The 17412-nt window shown below is 51.9% G+C and overlaps 1 protein-coding gene across 1 annotated transcript in view; it reads right to left on the minus strand.

Annotated features, from left to right (window-relative positions):
* IGSF21 (immunoglobin superfamily member 21) overlaps positions 1–17412 on the minus strand; it is a gene marked incomplete at its 5' end in the record, with an annotated part of 46229 nt that overhangs the window by 8546 nt on the left and 20271 nt on the right. The window contains 2 exons of the mRNA XM_084220295.1: positions 6716–6837; positions 14186–14298. Coding sequence (XP_084076421.1) covers positions 6716–6837; positions 14186–14298 — 235 coding nt within the window. The remainder of the gene's footprint in view (positions 1–6715; positions 6838–14185; positions 14299–17412) is intronic.

Consider the following 17412-nt stretch of genomic DNA (forward strand, 5'->3'; position numbering starts at 1 on the left):
GGCCACAGACATCGCCTGCCCGCGGATGCCAACGGGAAACCTTGACACTGGCCCTGCCGGGCCACCCCAGCGCAGCAAATCCCAAAATCCCGCAGCACTCATCGATCCACCTTTAATAGACTTGGGAAAAACAGGAGAGGAGGAGTTGTGCCAAAGGATCCGTGCTGCTGGAGCTGGGAATGCCCGGGAGGCTGCACAGGGGTCGCTTGGCTGATGGGCAGCATCCCGGTTCCCTGGCCAGCAGCATCCCACCTTTCTAATCCTCAGAATCCCACCTTTCTAATCCTCAGAATCCCACCTTTCTGCTCCCCAGAATCCCACCTTTCTGCTCCTCAGAATCCCACCTTTCTGCTCCCCAGAATCCCACCTTTCTGCTCCCCAGAATCCCACCTTTCTAATCCTCAGAATCCCACAATTCTGATCCCCAGAATCCCCCCTTTCTGCTCCTCAGAATCCCCCCTTTCTGCTCCCCAGAATCCCACAATTCTGATCCCCAGAATCCCCCCTTTCTGCTCCTCAGAATCCCACCTTTCTGCTCCCCAGAATCCCACCTTTCTAATCCTCAGAATCCCACAATTCTGATCCCCAGAATCCCCCCTTTCTGCTCCTCAGAATCCCCCCTTTCTGCTCCCCAGAATCCCACAATTCTGATCCCCAGAATCCCCCCTTTCTGCTCCTCAGAATCCCACTTTTTTTGGTCCTCAGCATCCTCAGCATCCCACCTCGCTGATCCTCAGCATCCCACTTTCCTGGTCCTCAGCATCCCACTTTTCCGTTCAGCTGCACCATCCCACCTCACCAGCCGGCACCATCCCATCATATCCCATCCCACAGTGCCAGCTGGAACCATCCCTCCTTCCCAGATGGCAGCACCATCCCGCCTCTCCAGCAGGGACCATCCTGCCTTTCCAGCCAATATCCCATCCTGCCTTTCCAGCCAATATCCCATCCCGCCTCTCCAGCAGGGACCATCCTGTCTCTCCAGCCAATATCCCATCCTGCCTTTCCAGTCAATATCCCATCCCACCTCTCCAGCTGGGACCATCCTGCCCTTCCAGCCAATATCCCATCCCACCTCTCCAGCAGGGACCATCCTGCCCTTCCAGCCAATATCCCATCCCACCCCTCCAGCTAGGAACATCCTGCCTTTCCAGCCAATATCCCATCCTGCCTTTCCAGCCAATATCCCATCCCATCTCTCCAGCAGGGACCATCCTGCCTTTCCAGCCAATATCCCATCCCACCCCTCCAGCTGGTCCCATCCCTCCTTGCTGCTCTGTGACTTCCCACCTCCCCAGCCGGAAGCATCATCGCAACTTCTCCAGCTGGAAACATCCCACATTTCCAGTTGGCAGCATTATCCCACCTTTCTGGTTGGAAGCATTATCCCACCTCACTGGATGGCAGCATCCCACCTCTCCAGGAGGAAGCATCCCACATTTCCAGTTGGCACCATCCCACCCCACCACCTGGAAACATCCGGCCTTTCAGGTCGGAAGCATTATCCCACCTCTCCAGCTGGCATCATCCCACCTCACTGCCTGGAAGCATCCTGCCTTTCCAGACGGAAGCATCATCCCACTCCTCCAGCTGGAAGCATCCCACCTTTCCAGTCGGAAGTGTTATCCCACCTCACTGGATGGTGGCATCCCACATTTCCAGTTGGCATCACCTCACCTCACCACCTGGGAACATCCTGCCTTTTCGGTCGGAAGCATTATCCCACTCCTCCATCTGGAAACATCCCGCCTTTCCAGTCGTCACTATCCCATTTCTCCAGCTGGCAACATCCTGCCTTTCCAGTCATCACTATCCCACCTCTCCAGCTGGAAACATCCCGCCTTTCCAGTCAGGACCAACCACTATCCCACTCCACAATCCAGAAGCCTCATCCTGCTTTTCCAGCAACATTCCACCTTTCCAGCTGGCACAGCCATCCCTCCGTGGTGGAGAAAAGCATCCTGGCACCATCCCACCTTCTGGAAGGCAGCATTCCTTCTTTCAGGAAATCCATCCCACCTTCCACCTGGCAGCATTCCTTCTTCCAGGAGATCCATCCCACCTTCTGGATGGCAGCATTCCCTCTTCCAGGAGATCCATCCCACCTCAATGGCAGCATTCCTTCTTTCAGGAAATCCATCCCACTTTCCACCTGGCAGCATTCCCTCTTCCAGCACATCCATCCCACCTTCTGGCTGGCAGCATTTCCTCTTCCAGGAGATCCATCCCACCTCAATGGCATCATTCCTTCTTTCAGGAAATCCATCCCACTTTCCACCTCAATGGCAGCATTCCCTCTTCCAGGAGATCCATCCCAGCTTCTGGATGGCAGCATTCCCTCTTCCAGGACATCCATCCCACGTCAATGGTAGCATTCCTTCTTCCAGGAAATCCATCCCTCCTCTCCGGCTGCCAGCATTCCCTCCTCCAAGAGATCCATCCCACCTTCCACCTTGCAGCATTCCCTCTTCCCAGATTCTATCCCTTCTCTCTGGCAGCCTCATCCCACCTCACCCATCCCATGTGGATGGGAGTGATTCCCTCATGGAGCGCCCCGGTTAAAAATCCCGCTCGGGGGAATTTTCCCCTTCTGGGCGGATTCCAGCTCTGCTTTTCCCTTCTTCCAGCCCCTGGCTGCCTTCCCGCTCCAAGGATCCCCCTGGAAGTGAACATTCCCTCCTTTCCATGGATACAACGCTTCCGACCGAGCCTCTGCCATCTGTTCCAGGCTCCGATTATCCACGCACGGATCGGGAATCTCCGCTAGCAGCACCTCGGAGCGGCTCCGATCCCGCTCCAGCCCTTTCGGAAGGATTCCTTTGGAGTTGCACGCGGATTTGGGGGCCTGGCAGGCTCAGTTTGGAATTCCCAAGGATGGGAGGCAGGGAACAACTGGCCCTGGAAAGGCAAACGCTCCCTGGTGCGTCCTGGAGTTGGAAATACAAGGAAAAGGGGATTTGGGAATTCCTAATGAGGGTGGGATTTTAATCAAGGGAAAGGGAAAATGAACTGGGATTGGAGGGATTGGATCTCTCCCAGCTTTGCTTTTCACAGCACAGAGCCAGAGCCCCTGGGCTGCGCTGATAAGGCCAGGAAAACGCTGATAAGGAGCAGGAAGAGGCTGATAAGTCTGGCTCCACTCGGGAAAACGCTGATAAGGAGCAGGAAAAGGCTGATAAGGAACCGGGAAAACGCAGATGTGGCCGGCTTCTCCTGGGATAACGTTCTCTGGGACGGTTCCTCCTGGGATAACCCTGATTGTGAGCGGGAAAACGCTGATAAAGCTGGCTCCACCCGGGAAAAAGCTGATAAGGACGGTTCAGCCTGGGAAAACGCTGATAAGGGCTGGGATAATGCTGATAAGGACCGGGATAATGCCGATAAGGGCGGCTCCTCCTGGGATAAAGCTCCTTGGGATGGCTCCAGCTGTGCCTGAACCACCAGATTCCCAAAAAAAGAGAGAATGAATAGATGGAAAAAGAAAGGGAGAATGAACATGAGCAAAAACCCGGATTGGGAAAAGCATCCTCCGTTCCCAAACTCTTCACAGGTTTGCCCCAATTCTTTGGGAGAGCCCAAAATCCAGCAGGACAGTTCCCAAAAAATCCAGTGGATGGGAAAACCAGCTCTGGGAAAACCAGATCACCTCCTGGTTTCCTTGGGGAAAAAAAGGCCATGCCATGAAAACCCTTTTCCTGCCGACATCTCCCAGCTCCACGCCCGATTTCCCGGACATTCCTGAGGCTTTCGAGTGCCTGGTGCTGGAGCGGGGGAATTTTCTGCTCCCAAATTCCATTCGTTCTACAGCGTGTGGAGAAAGGGAGGAAAACAGAGAGCTGGAACCAGGAAAAGTGGGAGCTTTTCCTTGTCAGGTCTGGGAAATATTCCACAGGCAGGGAATGGTTGATTCCCTGTTCTCCTTCTGCAGGGAGAATGTTCCATGAGCAGGGAATGTTTGATCCTTGTTCCTGCTCCAGGGATTATCCAGTCCCTCATTCCATGGAATGTTTGATCCTTGTTCTTGCTCCAGGGATGCTCCTGATCCTTCACTTCATCCACAGGGAATGTTTGATCCTTGTTCCTGCTCCAGGGATTATCCAGTCCCTCATTCCATGGAATGTTTGATCCTCGTTCCTGCTCTAGGGATGCTTCTGATCCTTCACTCCCTCCACAGGGAATGTTTGATCATTGTTCCTACTCCAGGGATTATCCAGTCCCTCATTCCATGGAATGTTTGATCCTCGCTCCTGCTCCAGGGATTATCCAGTCCCTCATTCCCTGGAATGTTTGATTCTTGTTCCTGCTCCAGGGATTATCCAGTCCCTCATTCCCTGGAATGTTTGATCCTTGCTCCTGCTCCAGGGATTATCCAGTCCCTCATTCCCTGGAATGTTTGATCCTTGCTCCTGCTCCAGGGATTATCCAGTCCCTCATTCCCTGGAATGTTTGATCCTTGTTCCTGCTCCAGGGATGTTCCTGATCCTTCACTCCCTCCACAGGGAATGTTTGATCCTTGCTCCTGCTCCAGGGATTATCCAGTCCCTCATTCCCTGGAATGTTTGATCCTTGTTCCTGCTCCAGGGATTATCCAGTCCCTCATTCCATGGAATGTTTGATCCTTGTTCCTTCTCCAGGGATTATCCAGTCCCTCATTCCTGGAATGTTTGATCCTTGTTTCTGCTCTAGGGATGCTCCTGATTCTTCACTCCCTCCACAGGGAATGTTTGATCCTTGTTCCTGCTCCAGGGGATGTTCCTGATCCTTCATTCCACACGCAGGGAATGTTTTAATCCACTTTAATTCCCCGATTTCCCCATCTGGAGGCGAGTGATGGCCAAATCCCAAGGGAAGCGCTGGATTTACAGCTGGATTTACAGCTCCCAGGTCAGGGATGTGAAATTCCTGCCTGCAGCTGCCAAAACCTTCTCCACACGGGAGTCAGGAATGTGTTCAGCATCCGAGGAGCAGCTCCATGGATCCATGGAAACCAAAGCAGGGATGGAGCAACTCTGGAGCGTCCCTGGAGCATCTCCAGAGCATCTCAAGAATCCCTGGAGCATCCCTTGAGGATCCCTAGAGCAGTCCTTGAGCATCTCTTGAGGATCCCTGGAGCAGTCCTTGAGGATCCCTGGAGCATTCCTGGAGCATCTCCAGAGCATCCCAAGCATCCCTGGAGTACCCCTGGAGCATCTCCGGAGCATCCCTTGAGGATCCCTGGAGCATCTTCAGAGCACCCCCTGAGCATCCTCTGAGTAGCCCTGGGGTATCCCAAGCATCATCTGGCTCCTCTGAGTAACCTTGGAGTACCTTCTGACCTACCTGAACATCCACGTGAACATTCTGAGCTTCTCCTGAACATCTCTGGAGTATCCTCTGAGTAACCCCTGAGTGCCCTCTGAGTAACCCTGCAGTAACTCCTGCTCCACGGGAGCATCCTCATCAGCATCCTGAGCTTCTCCTGAACATCCCTGGAGTATCCTCTGAGTAACCTTGGAGTATCCTCTGAGTGTCCTCTGAGTAACCCTGCAATTAACTCCTGCTCCACGGGAGCATCCTCATCAGCTTCTCCTGAACATCCCTGGACAATCCTCTGAGTAACCTTGGAGTATCCCCTGAGTGACCTCTGAGTGTCCTGAGTGTTCTCTGAGTAACCCTGCAGTAACTCCTGCTCCATGTGAGCATCCTCATGAGCATCCCGAGCTTCTCCTGAACATCCCCAGAGTATCCTCTGAGTAACCTTGGAGTATCCTCTGAGTAATCTTGGAGTATCCTCTGAGTGACCCCTGAGCATTCTCTGAGTGGCCCCCGGGCACCCTGAGCATCTCCAGAGCATTCCTGGAGCATTCCTGGAGTAATCCCTGAGCATCTCCTGACGCCGCTGAGCATCCCAAACGTCTCCCGAGCCTCTCCTGAGCAGGGCCTGAATCCATCCTCCGGATCCATCCCATAATATCCCCTTCCCAGCCCCGTTTTCCCACCCTTTTTCCCACTCTAAATCCATACTCATCCCCACACAGCCGCACTTTTCCTTAAGGATAAAAACCTGCAAACGTAGCAGGGAAAACCAGCAAAAATCACCCCAAAAAAATTCCTGAATTCCGAAGGATTGGGAAGAATTCCCCACTCCCCACCAGCTCAACCCATGGGATGAGCCAGGCCCATCCATTCCTGGGACATTCTGGATATTTCCAGGTGGGAAAACCTCCTGTGACTGGAGGAAATCCCAGGTTTTCTTATCCTCCCCATGCTGGGAAAATCCAATCAGGAAATTCTGATTTCCCCAGGAAACGAAGCCGGAAAGAAACCGGGAGGAAGGGAAATTTCATCCCAGATTTTTTCCCCTTGGATGAAGCCTCTCCTGACCTTTTTTCCAAGCTCCAGATTTGGTTTTGGAGCAGCGGGAATGGAGCAGGGGTGGAATCAGGAATAAACCCGGAATTCTGGAAGTGATTCTCGCTTGGAATAAAAGCAAGGAGGCGCTCCTGTGCCCGTTTCATAAATAAACATGGATCTGGTTTTCCCAATTTTTGGATTTCTCTGCTCATTCCCACCTCTAAAAATCCCCATTTTCCCCCACTTTTTTCCCTGAGAATCATCAGGAAAACGGGAACAACGCTTGGATGGGGCGCGGGTTCCACTGGAATCCTTTTGATGTGGCTGAAAATAGCGGGAAAAAATTCCTAAAAATTGGCATTGATAGGGAGGAAGGACTCACCGCACGGTGGATTGGTAAACGAGGTCTTCCCGCTTCCGGTAGTTTTCCATCTGGGAAAAGTTGGTGGAAAACATGGCATCGAAGGTGAAGATCTTCTGCTTGATGGTGCCGCCGTCAGTGACCTGTGGGAAACAACGTCAGGGTCCCAAATCTGGGAATTCTGGGCCCTTTTGGGGGTGTTTCAAAGGGTTTTCATTCCGAGAATTTGAATAAATGGATTTCTCTTTGAATAGATTTGTTTAAATTTGAATGTGTTTATTTAGGGTTTAATAGATTTATTTGCATTTTGATATAATTTTTTTTATATGTGGGTATTTATTTCGACTTGAATACATGTATTCGAATTTTAATCTGTATTAATTGCTGTAAATACATTTATTTTAATATTTTATGCGATGCATTTAAATACCTACATTAGAATTTTAGTTTTGTTTCTGTTTTCATTTTAATTCTCGTTTTTACTTTAGTTTTTGTTGTTATAAAATCACGATTTCCATATTTACCCATAGAATCCCAGCCTCCTTCATCTTGGAATTTATGGATTTATGATGCTGAGGTGAACCCAAAATCCACGTTTTCCATCCCGTTATTCCATTTTCCAGCTGGGAATTGTCATTTTTAAACAGAAAATGGCTTTTTTTTAGGATTCTATTCCCTGTGTCTCCCAATGCCTCTGGATTTATCTTCCCTGCTTTTGAGGAGTTTTAGTGGAAAAATATGGAGAAAAATGGGGATTTTGGGGCTAAACCAGCTTCCAGCAGAGAGGGAAAAATTCCCATTTTTTAAAATAAACCAGGAACAACAGAAGATTATTTTGGGATTTAATCCTCAAATGCAGCATTTCCCAAGGACAAAACCCCAAATCCCCACCCAACACAAAATTCCACTATTATTCCCCATTTCCTTTTTTCGTTCTTTTTTTTTTATGGCAAAAAGTGCTGGAAAAGGAGGGAAAAAAAAATCTGTCACTAAAAAAACTCTTCCAGTTTATTATCCCAGGCTGAGGCTTTTATGGGAAAGAAATTCCACCCTGGCACTGATCTGGGATAAAGAAAAGCGGGAAAAATGATGGGAGCTGTAAATCTCCGGCCTTGGGAAGTTTCCAGGGAAGTTTCCAAGGATTTTTCCGGATTTTTCTTTGGGTTTGAGGAGAAACCTGGGAGCTGCTCTGGGATGGAGAAGGGGATCCAAATCCAGTGGGATTTTAGGGATTCTTTTAGGGTGGGAAATGCTGGGAGTGGTGGAGGTGGCGCCCATGGATTGGGAATTTGCAGATTTGGGATTTTCCCAGCACATCTGGACAGATGTGGGCCCAAATCCTGCCCCATCCAAGGGGAGCTGGAATCACCCTCTGGGAATCCTCACATTCCCTGAGGTGTGGGAGAGCTGCTTCCAATCCTGAGGGAATTCCAGGGAATTGTAGGAAAAGGCCCATCAGGAATTCTCTCTCTCTCTCTCCAGGGATCAGCCCTAATTCCAGCTTTTTATCCAGGAATTTTTTGGGAGGAGAAGCTCCATCAGAATTTGCAGCCCAACTGGGAATCAAAAAAGGAGGATAATGGGGCAGCATCCCATGGTTCCTGTCCCAGGGGATATCTCCACATCCAGGAATTTTGGGAAAAGGAGCAGGAGCACATTCCAGGCGTTGCTTCCTGCATTATTCATAAATCCCAGGAAAAATCCCATTCCCAACAAAACGCCTGCCTGCTGCCCTCCCCTCCACAGCGACCCGAACAAATCCCAAAATCCGTTAAAATGGACATTTGCAGTTCCCAAAATCCATTAAAATCTCCAGATCCTCCTGTCAGGATGCCCAAAGGACCCAAAATCATTGGGAAGTGATGGATGCGGGATGAAAGGGGCAGAACTGGGATCTGATCCAGGATCTGGCCCAAGGACAGATCGATGGATTCCCTTTCTCCAAGCAAATGGCTCTGGAGAGAGGGAAAATTCCCTGGAGCAGCTGCAGCATTCCTGGTGTTCGGGGGGGAAGGGGTCGGGGGGTGCAGTGTCCACGTCAGAGCCACCAGGAAGAACTTGTTATCCTGGAAAACTCCAGATTTAGGATTTTCCTGCCCATTCCCTGGAGAATCAGCTGGGAAAAACTTGTTATCCTGGAAAACTCCAGGTTTAGGGGTTTTTCCTGGCCATTCCTGGAGAATCAACCAGTAAAACTTTTTATCTTGGAAAACTGCTGGTTTAGTTTTTTTTCCTGCCCATTCCCTGGAGAATCAACTGGGAAAACCTTGTTATCCTGGAAAACTCCAGGTTTAGGATTTTCCTGCCCATTCCCTGGAGAATCAACTGGGAAAACCTTGTTATCCTGGAAAACTCCAGGTTTAGGATTTTCCTGCCCATTCCCTGGAGAATCAACTGGGAAAACCTTGTTATCCTGGAAAACTCCTGGTTTAGGATTTTTTCCTGCCCATTCCCTGGAGAAGGAAACAGGAAAAACTCGTTATCCTGGAAATCTCCTGGTTTAGGTTTTTTCCTGCCTCCCTCACCCACTCCCCAGGAATCACAACCAATGGGAAAAACTTGTTATGCAGGAAAACTCCGGATTTAGGTTTTTCCCACACTCCAGGGATACTCCATGGAACAATCCCCATACTCCAGGGATACTACCAGGAGCAATGCCAGGGCCCTGCTGCCAGCAATCCCAGCTCCAGCTCATTCCCTTCCCGCTAATTACCCTGAGCACCAAACTCTAATTAACGGAGGCAGAGCTCTGTGGGCTCCCCTCCATTCCCACCCTTCATTCCCAGGAATCCCACGCAGCACCAGGGAACGGTGCCTGGCCCTGGTCTGACCCCAGATCCGCCAAATCCCATCTGCAGCTCCCAAATTCCCGCATTCCAAGCCCGGCCCAACCCGGCTGCGCTTCCCTTCCCGCTGCACACAGCTGGATTGGAGCCTCCAAGGATTTCCCCTCCCTCTCCTGCTTTCCTGAGTTCCGCTGGGAAAAGAAGTAATTTTCCCAGTTCCCATCCTGGAACCGGCCACACGAATCCGGGATCCTCCGGGAACCGCGGAGACAAGCTCCGGGTGTTCCCAGCCTCATTCCCAGCGGATTCTGCCACCCCCACCTCCTGCCGAGGCTTTTCCAGGAGCTCTCCAGGTGCAGATCCGTGTTCACACCTGTTCCCGGGAACATCACACCTCGCGGAGGTGTCGGGATTGTTGGATGTTAATTAACGCCTCCGCCTGCGGGATGTGTTCCTGTTTATTCTGGGAAAAATTCCCTTCGCTCATCCCAGGAATGCCGAAATCGGAGGTGTTCCAGCAGCTGAGGGGTTTCCCAGCAGGAGAAAAGGGTTGTCCCTGTCTGCCCCTCATCCCTGGGGATTCCAGGGGAATTGCTGGAATTGTGGGTGCTGGTGGCAGTGTGGGGCTCCTCCATGGGGTTTTATCCATGGGATGAGGCTCCTCAGCCTTGGAGCGCACAGATCCCAATGGGATCACCCACCCAGGAGTTATGGATCCATCCCAGGGGTTATGGATGTACCCTGTGTGTTATGGATCCATCCCATGGGTTATGGATGCACCCTGTGGGTTATGGATTCATCCCATGGATTATGGATGTACCCTGTGGGTTATGGATCCATCCCATAGGTTATGGATCCATCCCAGGGGTTATGGATCTATCCCACAGGTTATGGATTCATCCCATGGATTATAGATGTACCATGGGTTATGGATCCATCCCAGGGTTTATGGATCCATCCCAGGGGTTATGGATCCATCCCAGGGGTTACAGATCCATCCCAGGGGTTATGGATGTACCCTGTGGGTTATGGATCCATCCCAGGGGTTATGGATCCATCCCAGGGGTTATGGATGTACCCTGTGGGTTATGGATTCATCCCATGGGTTACGGATTCATCCCAGGGGTTATGGATCCATCCTGTGGGGTATGGATCCATCCTGTGGGTTATGGATCTATCCCAGGGGTTATTGATCCATCCCAGGGGTTATTGATCCATCCCAGGGGTTATGGATCTATCCCACAGGTTATGGATCCATTCCAAGGGTTACAGATGCATCCTGGGTGTTACAGACCCATCCCACATGTTATGGATTCATTCCACTTGTTATGGATCCATCCCAGGGGTTACAGATCCATTCCAGGGGTTATGGATCCATCCCAGGGGTCATGGATCCATCCCAGGGGTCACGGATCCATCCCAGGGGTCACAGATCCATCCCAGGGGTAGATCCATCCCAGGGGTTACGGATCCATCCCAGGGGTTACGGATCCATCCCAGGGGTTATGGATCCATCCCTGGGGTTATTGATCCGTCCCAGGGGTTATAGATCCACATGTTATGGATCTATCCCAGGGGTTTTGGATCCATCCCAGGTGTTGCAGATCTATCCCAGGGGTTTTGGATCCATCCCAGGTGTTACAGATCCATCTCAGGGGTTTTGGATCCATCCCAGGGGTTTCAGATCCATCCCAGGGGTTACAGATCTATCCCAGGGGTTACAGATCTATCCCAGGGGTTACGGATCCATCCCAGGGGTTACGGATCCATCCCAGGGGTTACGGATCCATCCCACGGGATCCTTCCCGGGGGTTATTCCCAACTCCACTCCCCACCAAAGCGCTGCCATCGACTTTTCCTCCTCTCTCCCCCTTTTCCCTGCTCCTTCCCGCCCCTGGAGCAGCTCAGATCCCTCAGAGTCCGGGAGCTGCTTCTGCTCCCTGTCCAATAAATCACGGGAATGAGGAGCCGGGCGTGACCCCAATCCAGCGCCCCGGAGCCACATTCCCATGATTTACAGGTGGAATAAACGGAACCCCACAGCTCCAGAGGCTCCACCCCGGCTCTCCCAGATCCATCCATCACCTCCAACACCCCAGAGCTGCCACAGGAGCTTTGGGAAGCTGCAAAAGTCTGGGAGTGAGGCAAAACAGGGAGAAAAACGGGAAAAAAACCCTTAAAATCAGGAAGGAATTGGGCAAATCCTGAGATGCTCCACGAAAAACCCAACTTCCCAAACCTGGAAAACTCCCTGGGAAAGGAGCAAGGGGGAAGGAGGGGTAAAAACCCCTGGAAGAAAGGGGGGATTTTTGGGGATAAGAATCAAAGCTGGGATATTTCTGCCCTTCCCTTTGCCTCTGAGGTTTCTCGGGGCATCGTTTGCTCCGGAGCAGCAGCCGCTCCCACATCGCTGCTGGCAGGGGGGATTATGCAAATCCAGCTCCCGGGAAAGTGGGTTAATCCAATATTACCCAGTGGAAAAGGGAAGGAAAAACCTGGTGGAGACGGTGGAGCCAGCAGAAAAAAATTCCTCCCTAAAAAAAACAGGAGGGAGGTGAAACCAGTTCCAAGCTGGGATTTTGGATTCGGGGCAGGTCTGGGGTTCTGTTCCCTGCCTGTCCAGCATTTAGGGTTCCATCCATAAATAGTGATAGGAAAATCCATCTCAGATTCCATGGAGAGGCTCCTGTGCCCACACCACGTTCCAACAGCCGGATTTGCACCCATCCTTTCCCTGCTCATAAACCTGGGAGTGGAGGGGAGCATTAGGGAAGGGCAGCTCCTTGTCCAGGGAGCAGGAACAGGATGGGAAATCCAAGGAAAAATATTCCCAGCTGCTCCATCTGATGTCACTCGCTCTCTCTTTGCCTCCTCCAGGAGTTTTCCCTGGAAAACTTCAGGCTCTCTTGGGGAAAACCGTTCATGGATGGCAGCTGATCCCAAATTTCGCCGGAGAAAGCTCAGGATTGGTGAACCTGAGGCTGGATCAAGGCTCAGGAATGATGATCCAGGGGCAGCTCCAGCCTCCAAATCCTTCCTTTCCCAAATAAAACCAGGCTCCAAATCCCCCTTTTCCCAAGGAAAACCAACATACAAATCTTTCCTTTCCCAAATAAAATCAGCCTCAAAATTCCCTTTTCCCAAATAAAACTGGCCCCCAAATTCACATTTCCGAAATAAAACCAACATCCAAATCCTTCCTTTCCTGAATAAAACTGGCCTCCAAATTCCCTTTTCCCAAATAAAACAGGCTCCAAATTCCCCTTTCCCAAATAAAACCAGGAGCTTCCCTCCTCTTCAACATCCCAAATTCCCAGACATGTTTGGAACAGGGAAAGTTTGGGGTTTTTTTAAAAGCTCTCCATGAAGATCCCCAAACTTCTCCCCAAACCCCGGATATCCCAAATTTTCCCCACTTTCCTTCCTTTTCCCCACCATTTTCCACCCACCAAGCTCTTGGCAGAGTGGTCCCAACCTCAACTCCGACATCCAAATCCCAACCCAATCCTGAGCCGTCCCTAAAATGGCAGCCACTCCAAAAAAACCCAAAAAAACAAGGAGGGGGTTCCACATGGAGCCCAAATCCAATGATGATCCTAAATTCTGATGATCCCAAACCCCAATGATCCCAAACCCCGATGATCCCAAATCCCAATGATCCCAAATCCCGATGGATCCCAAATCCAATGATCCCAAACCCCGATGATCCCAAACCCCGATGATCCCAAACCCTGATGATCCCAAACTCCGATGACCCCAAACCCCAATGATCCCAAATCCTGATGACCCCAAATCCCAATGATCCCAAACTCCGATGACCCCAAACCCCGATGATCCCAAACCCTGATGATCCCAAATCCCGATGATCCCAAATCCCGATGATCCCAAACCCTGATGATCCCAAACCCCGATGACCCCAAATCCCAATGATCCCAAACTCCGATGACCCCAAACCCCGATGATCCCAAACCCTGATGATCCCAAATCCCGATGATCCCAAATCCCGATGATCCCAAACCCTGATGACCCCAAATCCCTATGATCCCAAACCCTGATGACCCCAAATCCCAATGATCCCAAATCCCAATGATCCCAAATCCTGATGACCCCAAATCCCAATGACCCCAAACCCCGATGATCCCAAACCCAGATGGATCCCAAACCCCGATGATCCCAAACCCCGATGATCCCAAACCCCGATGATCCCAAACCCCGATTATCCCAAACCCTGATGATCCCAAACCCCAATGATCCCAAACGCAGAGGGATCCCAAACCCTGATGATCCCAAACCCCAATGATCCTAAATCCCGATGATCCCAAACCCCGATGATCCCAAACCCCGATGATCCCAAACCCTGATGATCCCAAATCCCGATGACCCCAAATCCCAATGATCCCAAATCCTGATGATCCCAAACCCCGATGATCCCAAATCCCGATGACCCCAAACCCCGATGACCCCAAATCCCGATGACCCCAAACCCCGATGACCCCAAATCCACCCTCCATCCCTCCCAGCCCCATTCCCAGCCTAGCCCAGCTGCCTCCCTCCTCCTCCTCCTCCTCCTCCTCCTCCTCCTCCTCCTCCCTGGAATTGATATTCCCGTCATCCCGAGCTCCGTCTGCTCCTCCTGCCTCATCCCGCCCTGACCTTCTGTTCCCGGCCGGCTCCGCATTCCCATTCCCGAGGCGTCGGAGCTCACCCGGTACCAGACGATCTCCCGCATCTTCCCGTCGGTTTTGAAGTTGCATTTCAGGGTCACGGCGTCTCCCACCACCACCGGGGGCAGGGGCTCGATGCTGACGGTCAGATATCCTGGAAAAGTGGGGGAGAAAAAATCCTGAGCTCCAGGGAAGTTTGGAATTGGTGGTTTTCGGGAATTTTATGGATTAATGGCACTGTTGGGTGCCGGGGAAAGCCCTGACCCCTCACAGGGCCACCCCCAATGACCCCAAAAAAAGCCAAAATCCTGGGGGGGGGGAAAGTCCTGAGCTCCAGGGATGTTTGGAATTGGCGGTTTCCGGGAATTTTATGGATTAAAGGCACTGTTGGGTGCCGGGCAAAGCCCTGACCCCTCACAGGGCCACCTCCAATGACCCCCAAAAAAGCCAAAATGGGGTCAGATATCCTGGAAAAGTGGGGGGGGAAAAAATCCTGAGCTCCAGGGAAGTTTGGAATTGGTGGTTTTTGGGAATTTTATGGATTAAAGGCACTGTTGGGTGCCGGGGAAAGCTCTGACCCCTCACAGGGCCACCCCCAATGACCCCAAAAAAAGCCCCAAAATGGGGTCAGATATCCTGGAAAAGTGGGGAGAAAAAATCCTGAGCTCCAGGGAAGTTTGGAATTGGTGGGTTTTGGGAATTTTATGGATTAATGGCACTGTTGGGTGCCGGGCAAAGCCCTGATCCCTCACAGGGCCACCCCCAATGACCCCAAAAAAAGCTAAAATGGGGTCGGATATCCTGGAAAAGTGTGTGGGGGGGAAAATCCTGAGCTCCAGGGAAGTTTGGAATTGGTGGTTTTCGGGAATTTTATGGATTAATGGCACTGTTGGATGCCGGGGAAAGCCCTGACCTCTCACAGGGCCACCCCCAATGACCCCAAAAAAAGCCAAAATGGGGTCAGATATCCTGGAAAAGGGTGGGGGGAAAAATCCTGAGCTCCAGGGAAGTTTGGAATCGGCGGTTTCCGGGAATTTTATGGATTAATGGCATTGTTGGGTGCCGGGGAAAGCCCTGACCCCTCACAGGGCCACCCCCAATGATCCCCAAAAAGGCCCCAAAATGGGGTCAGATATCCTGGAAAAGTGTAGGGGGGAAAAATCCTGAGCCCCAGGGAAGTTTGGAATTGGTGGTTTCCGGGAATTTTATGGATTAATGGCACTGTTGGATGCTGAGGAAAGCCCTGACCCCTCACAGGGCCACCCCCAACAATCCCCAAAAAAGCCAAAATGGGGTCAGATATCCTGGAAAAGTGGGGGGAAAAAAAATCCTGAGCTCCAGGGAAGTTTGGAATTGGTGGGTTTTGGGAATTTTATGGATTAATGGCACTGTTGGATGCGGGGGAAAGCCCTGACCCCTCACAGGGCCACCCCCAATGATCCCAAAAAAAGCCCCAAAATGGTGTCAGATATCCTGGAAAAGTGGGGAGAAAAAATCCTGAGCTCCAGGAAAGTTTGGAATTGGTGGTTTTTGGGAATTTTATGGATTAATGGCACTGTTGGGTGCTGGGGAAAGCCCTGACCCCTCACAAGGCCACCCCCAATGATCCCAAAAAAAGCCAAAATGGAAGGAAATCCATCCTGAATTTGGGGAAATCCCAGCGGCTGCCATTCCCACTGCAAATTCCCATCCTTCCTACGGCTTTGCCTCGGGCACAAAACTTCCCGAATTCCTCATTCCCGGTGGGAATTCCCCAACAGCTTCCCCCGAGGATGCACAGCCCCCACCCGGGGGTTTTCCAGCTCCTTCCCCATCTCCCCATGGCTGGATTCCGGATCCATCCTCGATCCAGAGGGAAAATCGGAGCCAGGGCAGCTCCATCCATTCCTTTTGTCCCTCTTTCCCCTCGATTTGTTGGGAAATCGGAAGCAGGGAGTGGCTGGGGAGGGCAGCAGGGACGGGAATTGCATTCCTGGTTTGTTTTCCTGCCTTTCCTGAGGCTGTTGGGAATTGATGGATTGACAGCCTGGCAAATCCCAGGCATCCTTCCCTGTTTGACACCGGGACATCCCAAAAAAAAAAAACCCTCACCCACTCCAAATTCCTGTTTTTTAAATCTCTCCTCGCACCAGGTGGGAAAAGAGCCGAGCAAAAGTCTGGGAAACCGGAACAAGTTTGGAAATTGGGCTGGAAATCAGAGATTCCTTTGTGGAAGATGCCCTGGGAGGGCAGGAGGTGAATTCCCAGGATTTTTTGTGCCTCCCAGGCGGTGATCCTGAGGCTCAGCATTCCTTGTAAAACAACTTGGAGGTGTTTGTGCCATAAATCCCAGGCACGACCTGCGGGAGAACACGCTCCGGGAACACGTGCCGGCTGCGGCAGCAGGGCAGCGTGGCCTGGAATATTGAACACCGGGAAAAAGCCGGAAAATCCCGTTTTGTGCTGCTTTTGGGGGGCTGCAGAACAGCTCTGCACACGGAAATACCCCAGGGGGAAAGTGAATTTTTGGGATTGTTTGGGGGTAGGGCTGAGGGTTAAATCTCTTTTCAGCCTCAAACGATGCTTGGAATGAGGGAATTTTGGTGTTGCATCCCAGAATCCTGGTTTTCCTGCCTGGGAGCGACCCAAATCCTGGCCAACATTCCCAGCCCACCCGGGGCCGGCGCCTTTCCAGCCTCTCCCTGCCTGTCCAGGGTTTATTTTTGTTCCTAAAGCGGGGATTAAATCCCCGCGATTGCCAAGGCTGCACGAGGGCCCCTTGGATTCGGGGCTGCGCGGATGGAAAAGGGAGGAACGGGAGGAGGAGGAGGAGGAGGAGGGAGGGAGGAAGGGCAGCCGAGGTCTCTCCGGCTGCCCCGATTCCCCTCGCTCGGCTTTTGACATTTCCGAACGCCGGGATGAGCAACAGGCGCGGAGAAGCGGCGGGGAAGGAGGGGGATGAGCAAATCCTTGGCAGCGCGGCAGGATCCGCCCCGAGGAATTCGGGATGGAGCCTCCGTGCGTGCGGAAGAGCTCAGCCTTCCCATGGAGCCCCCGGGTGGGATCGCAGCTCCCGCCTGCCCCCGGATCAGCCAGAGATTAAAGGGAGCCGGGGAGGAACTGGCAAAGCCGGAGCAAAGATTGGATTTTCACTCCTGTCCGTGGGATGTGGAGATCCAGGAGTTCCCAGCTCAGCATTTCTGGGTGGTTTCTATCCCTTTTCCCATGTTATTCCCTTCCAGATCTGGTGCACTTCCATGCAAAACCATCCCCATCGCAGTCCAGGGCA

Source organism: Fringilla coelebs (assembly GCF_963513975.1).
Source record: "Fringilla coelebs genome assembly, chromosome: 22".
Taxonomy (NCBI): Eukaryota; Metazoa; Chordata; class Aves; order Passeriformes; family Fringillidae; genus Fringilla; species Fringilla coelebs.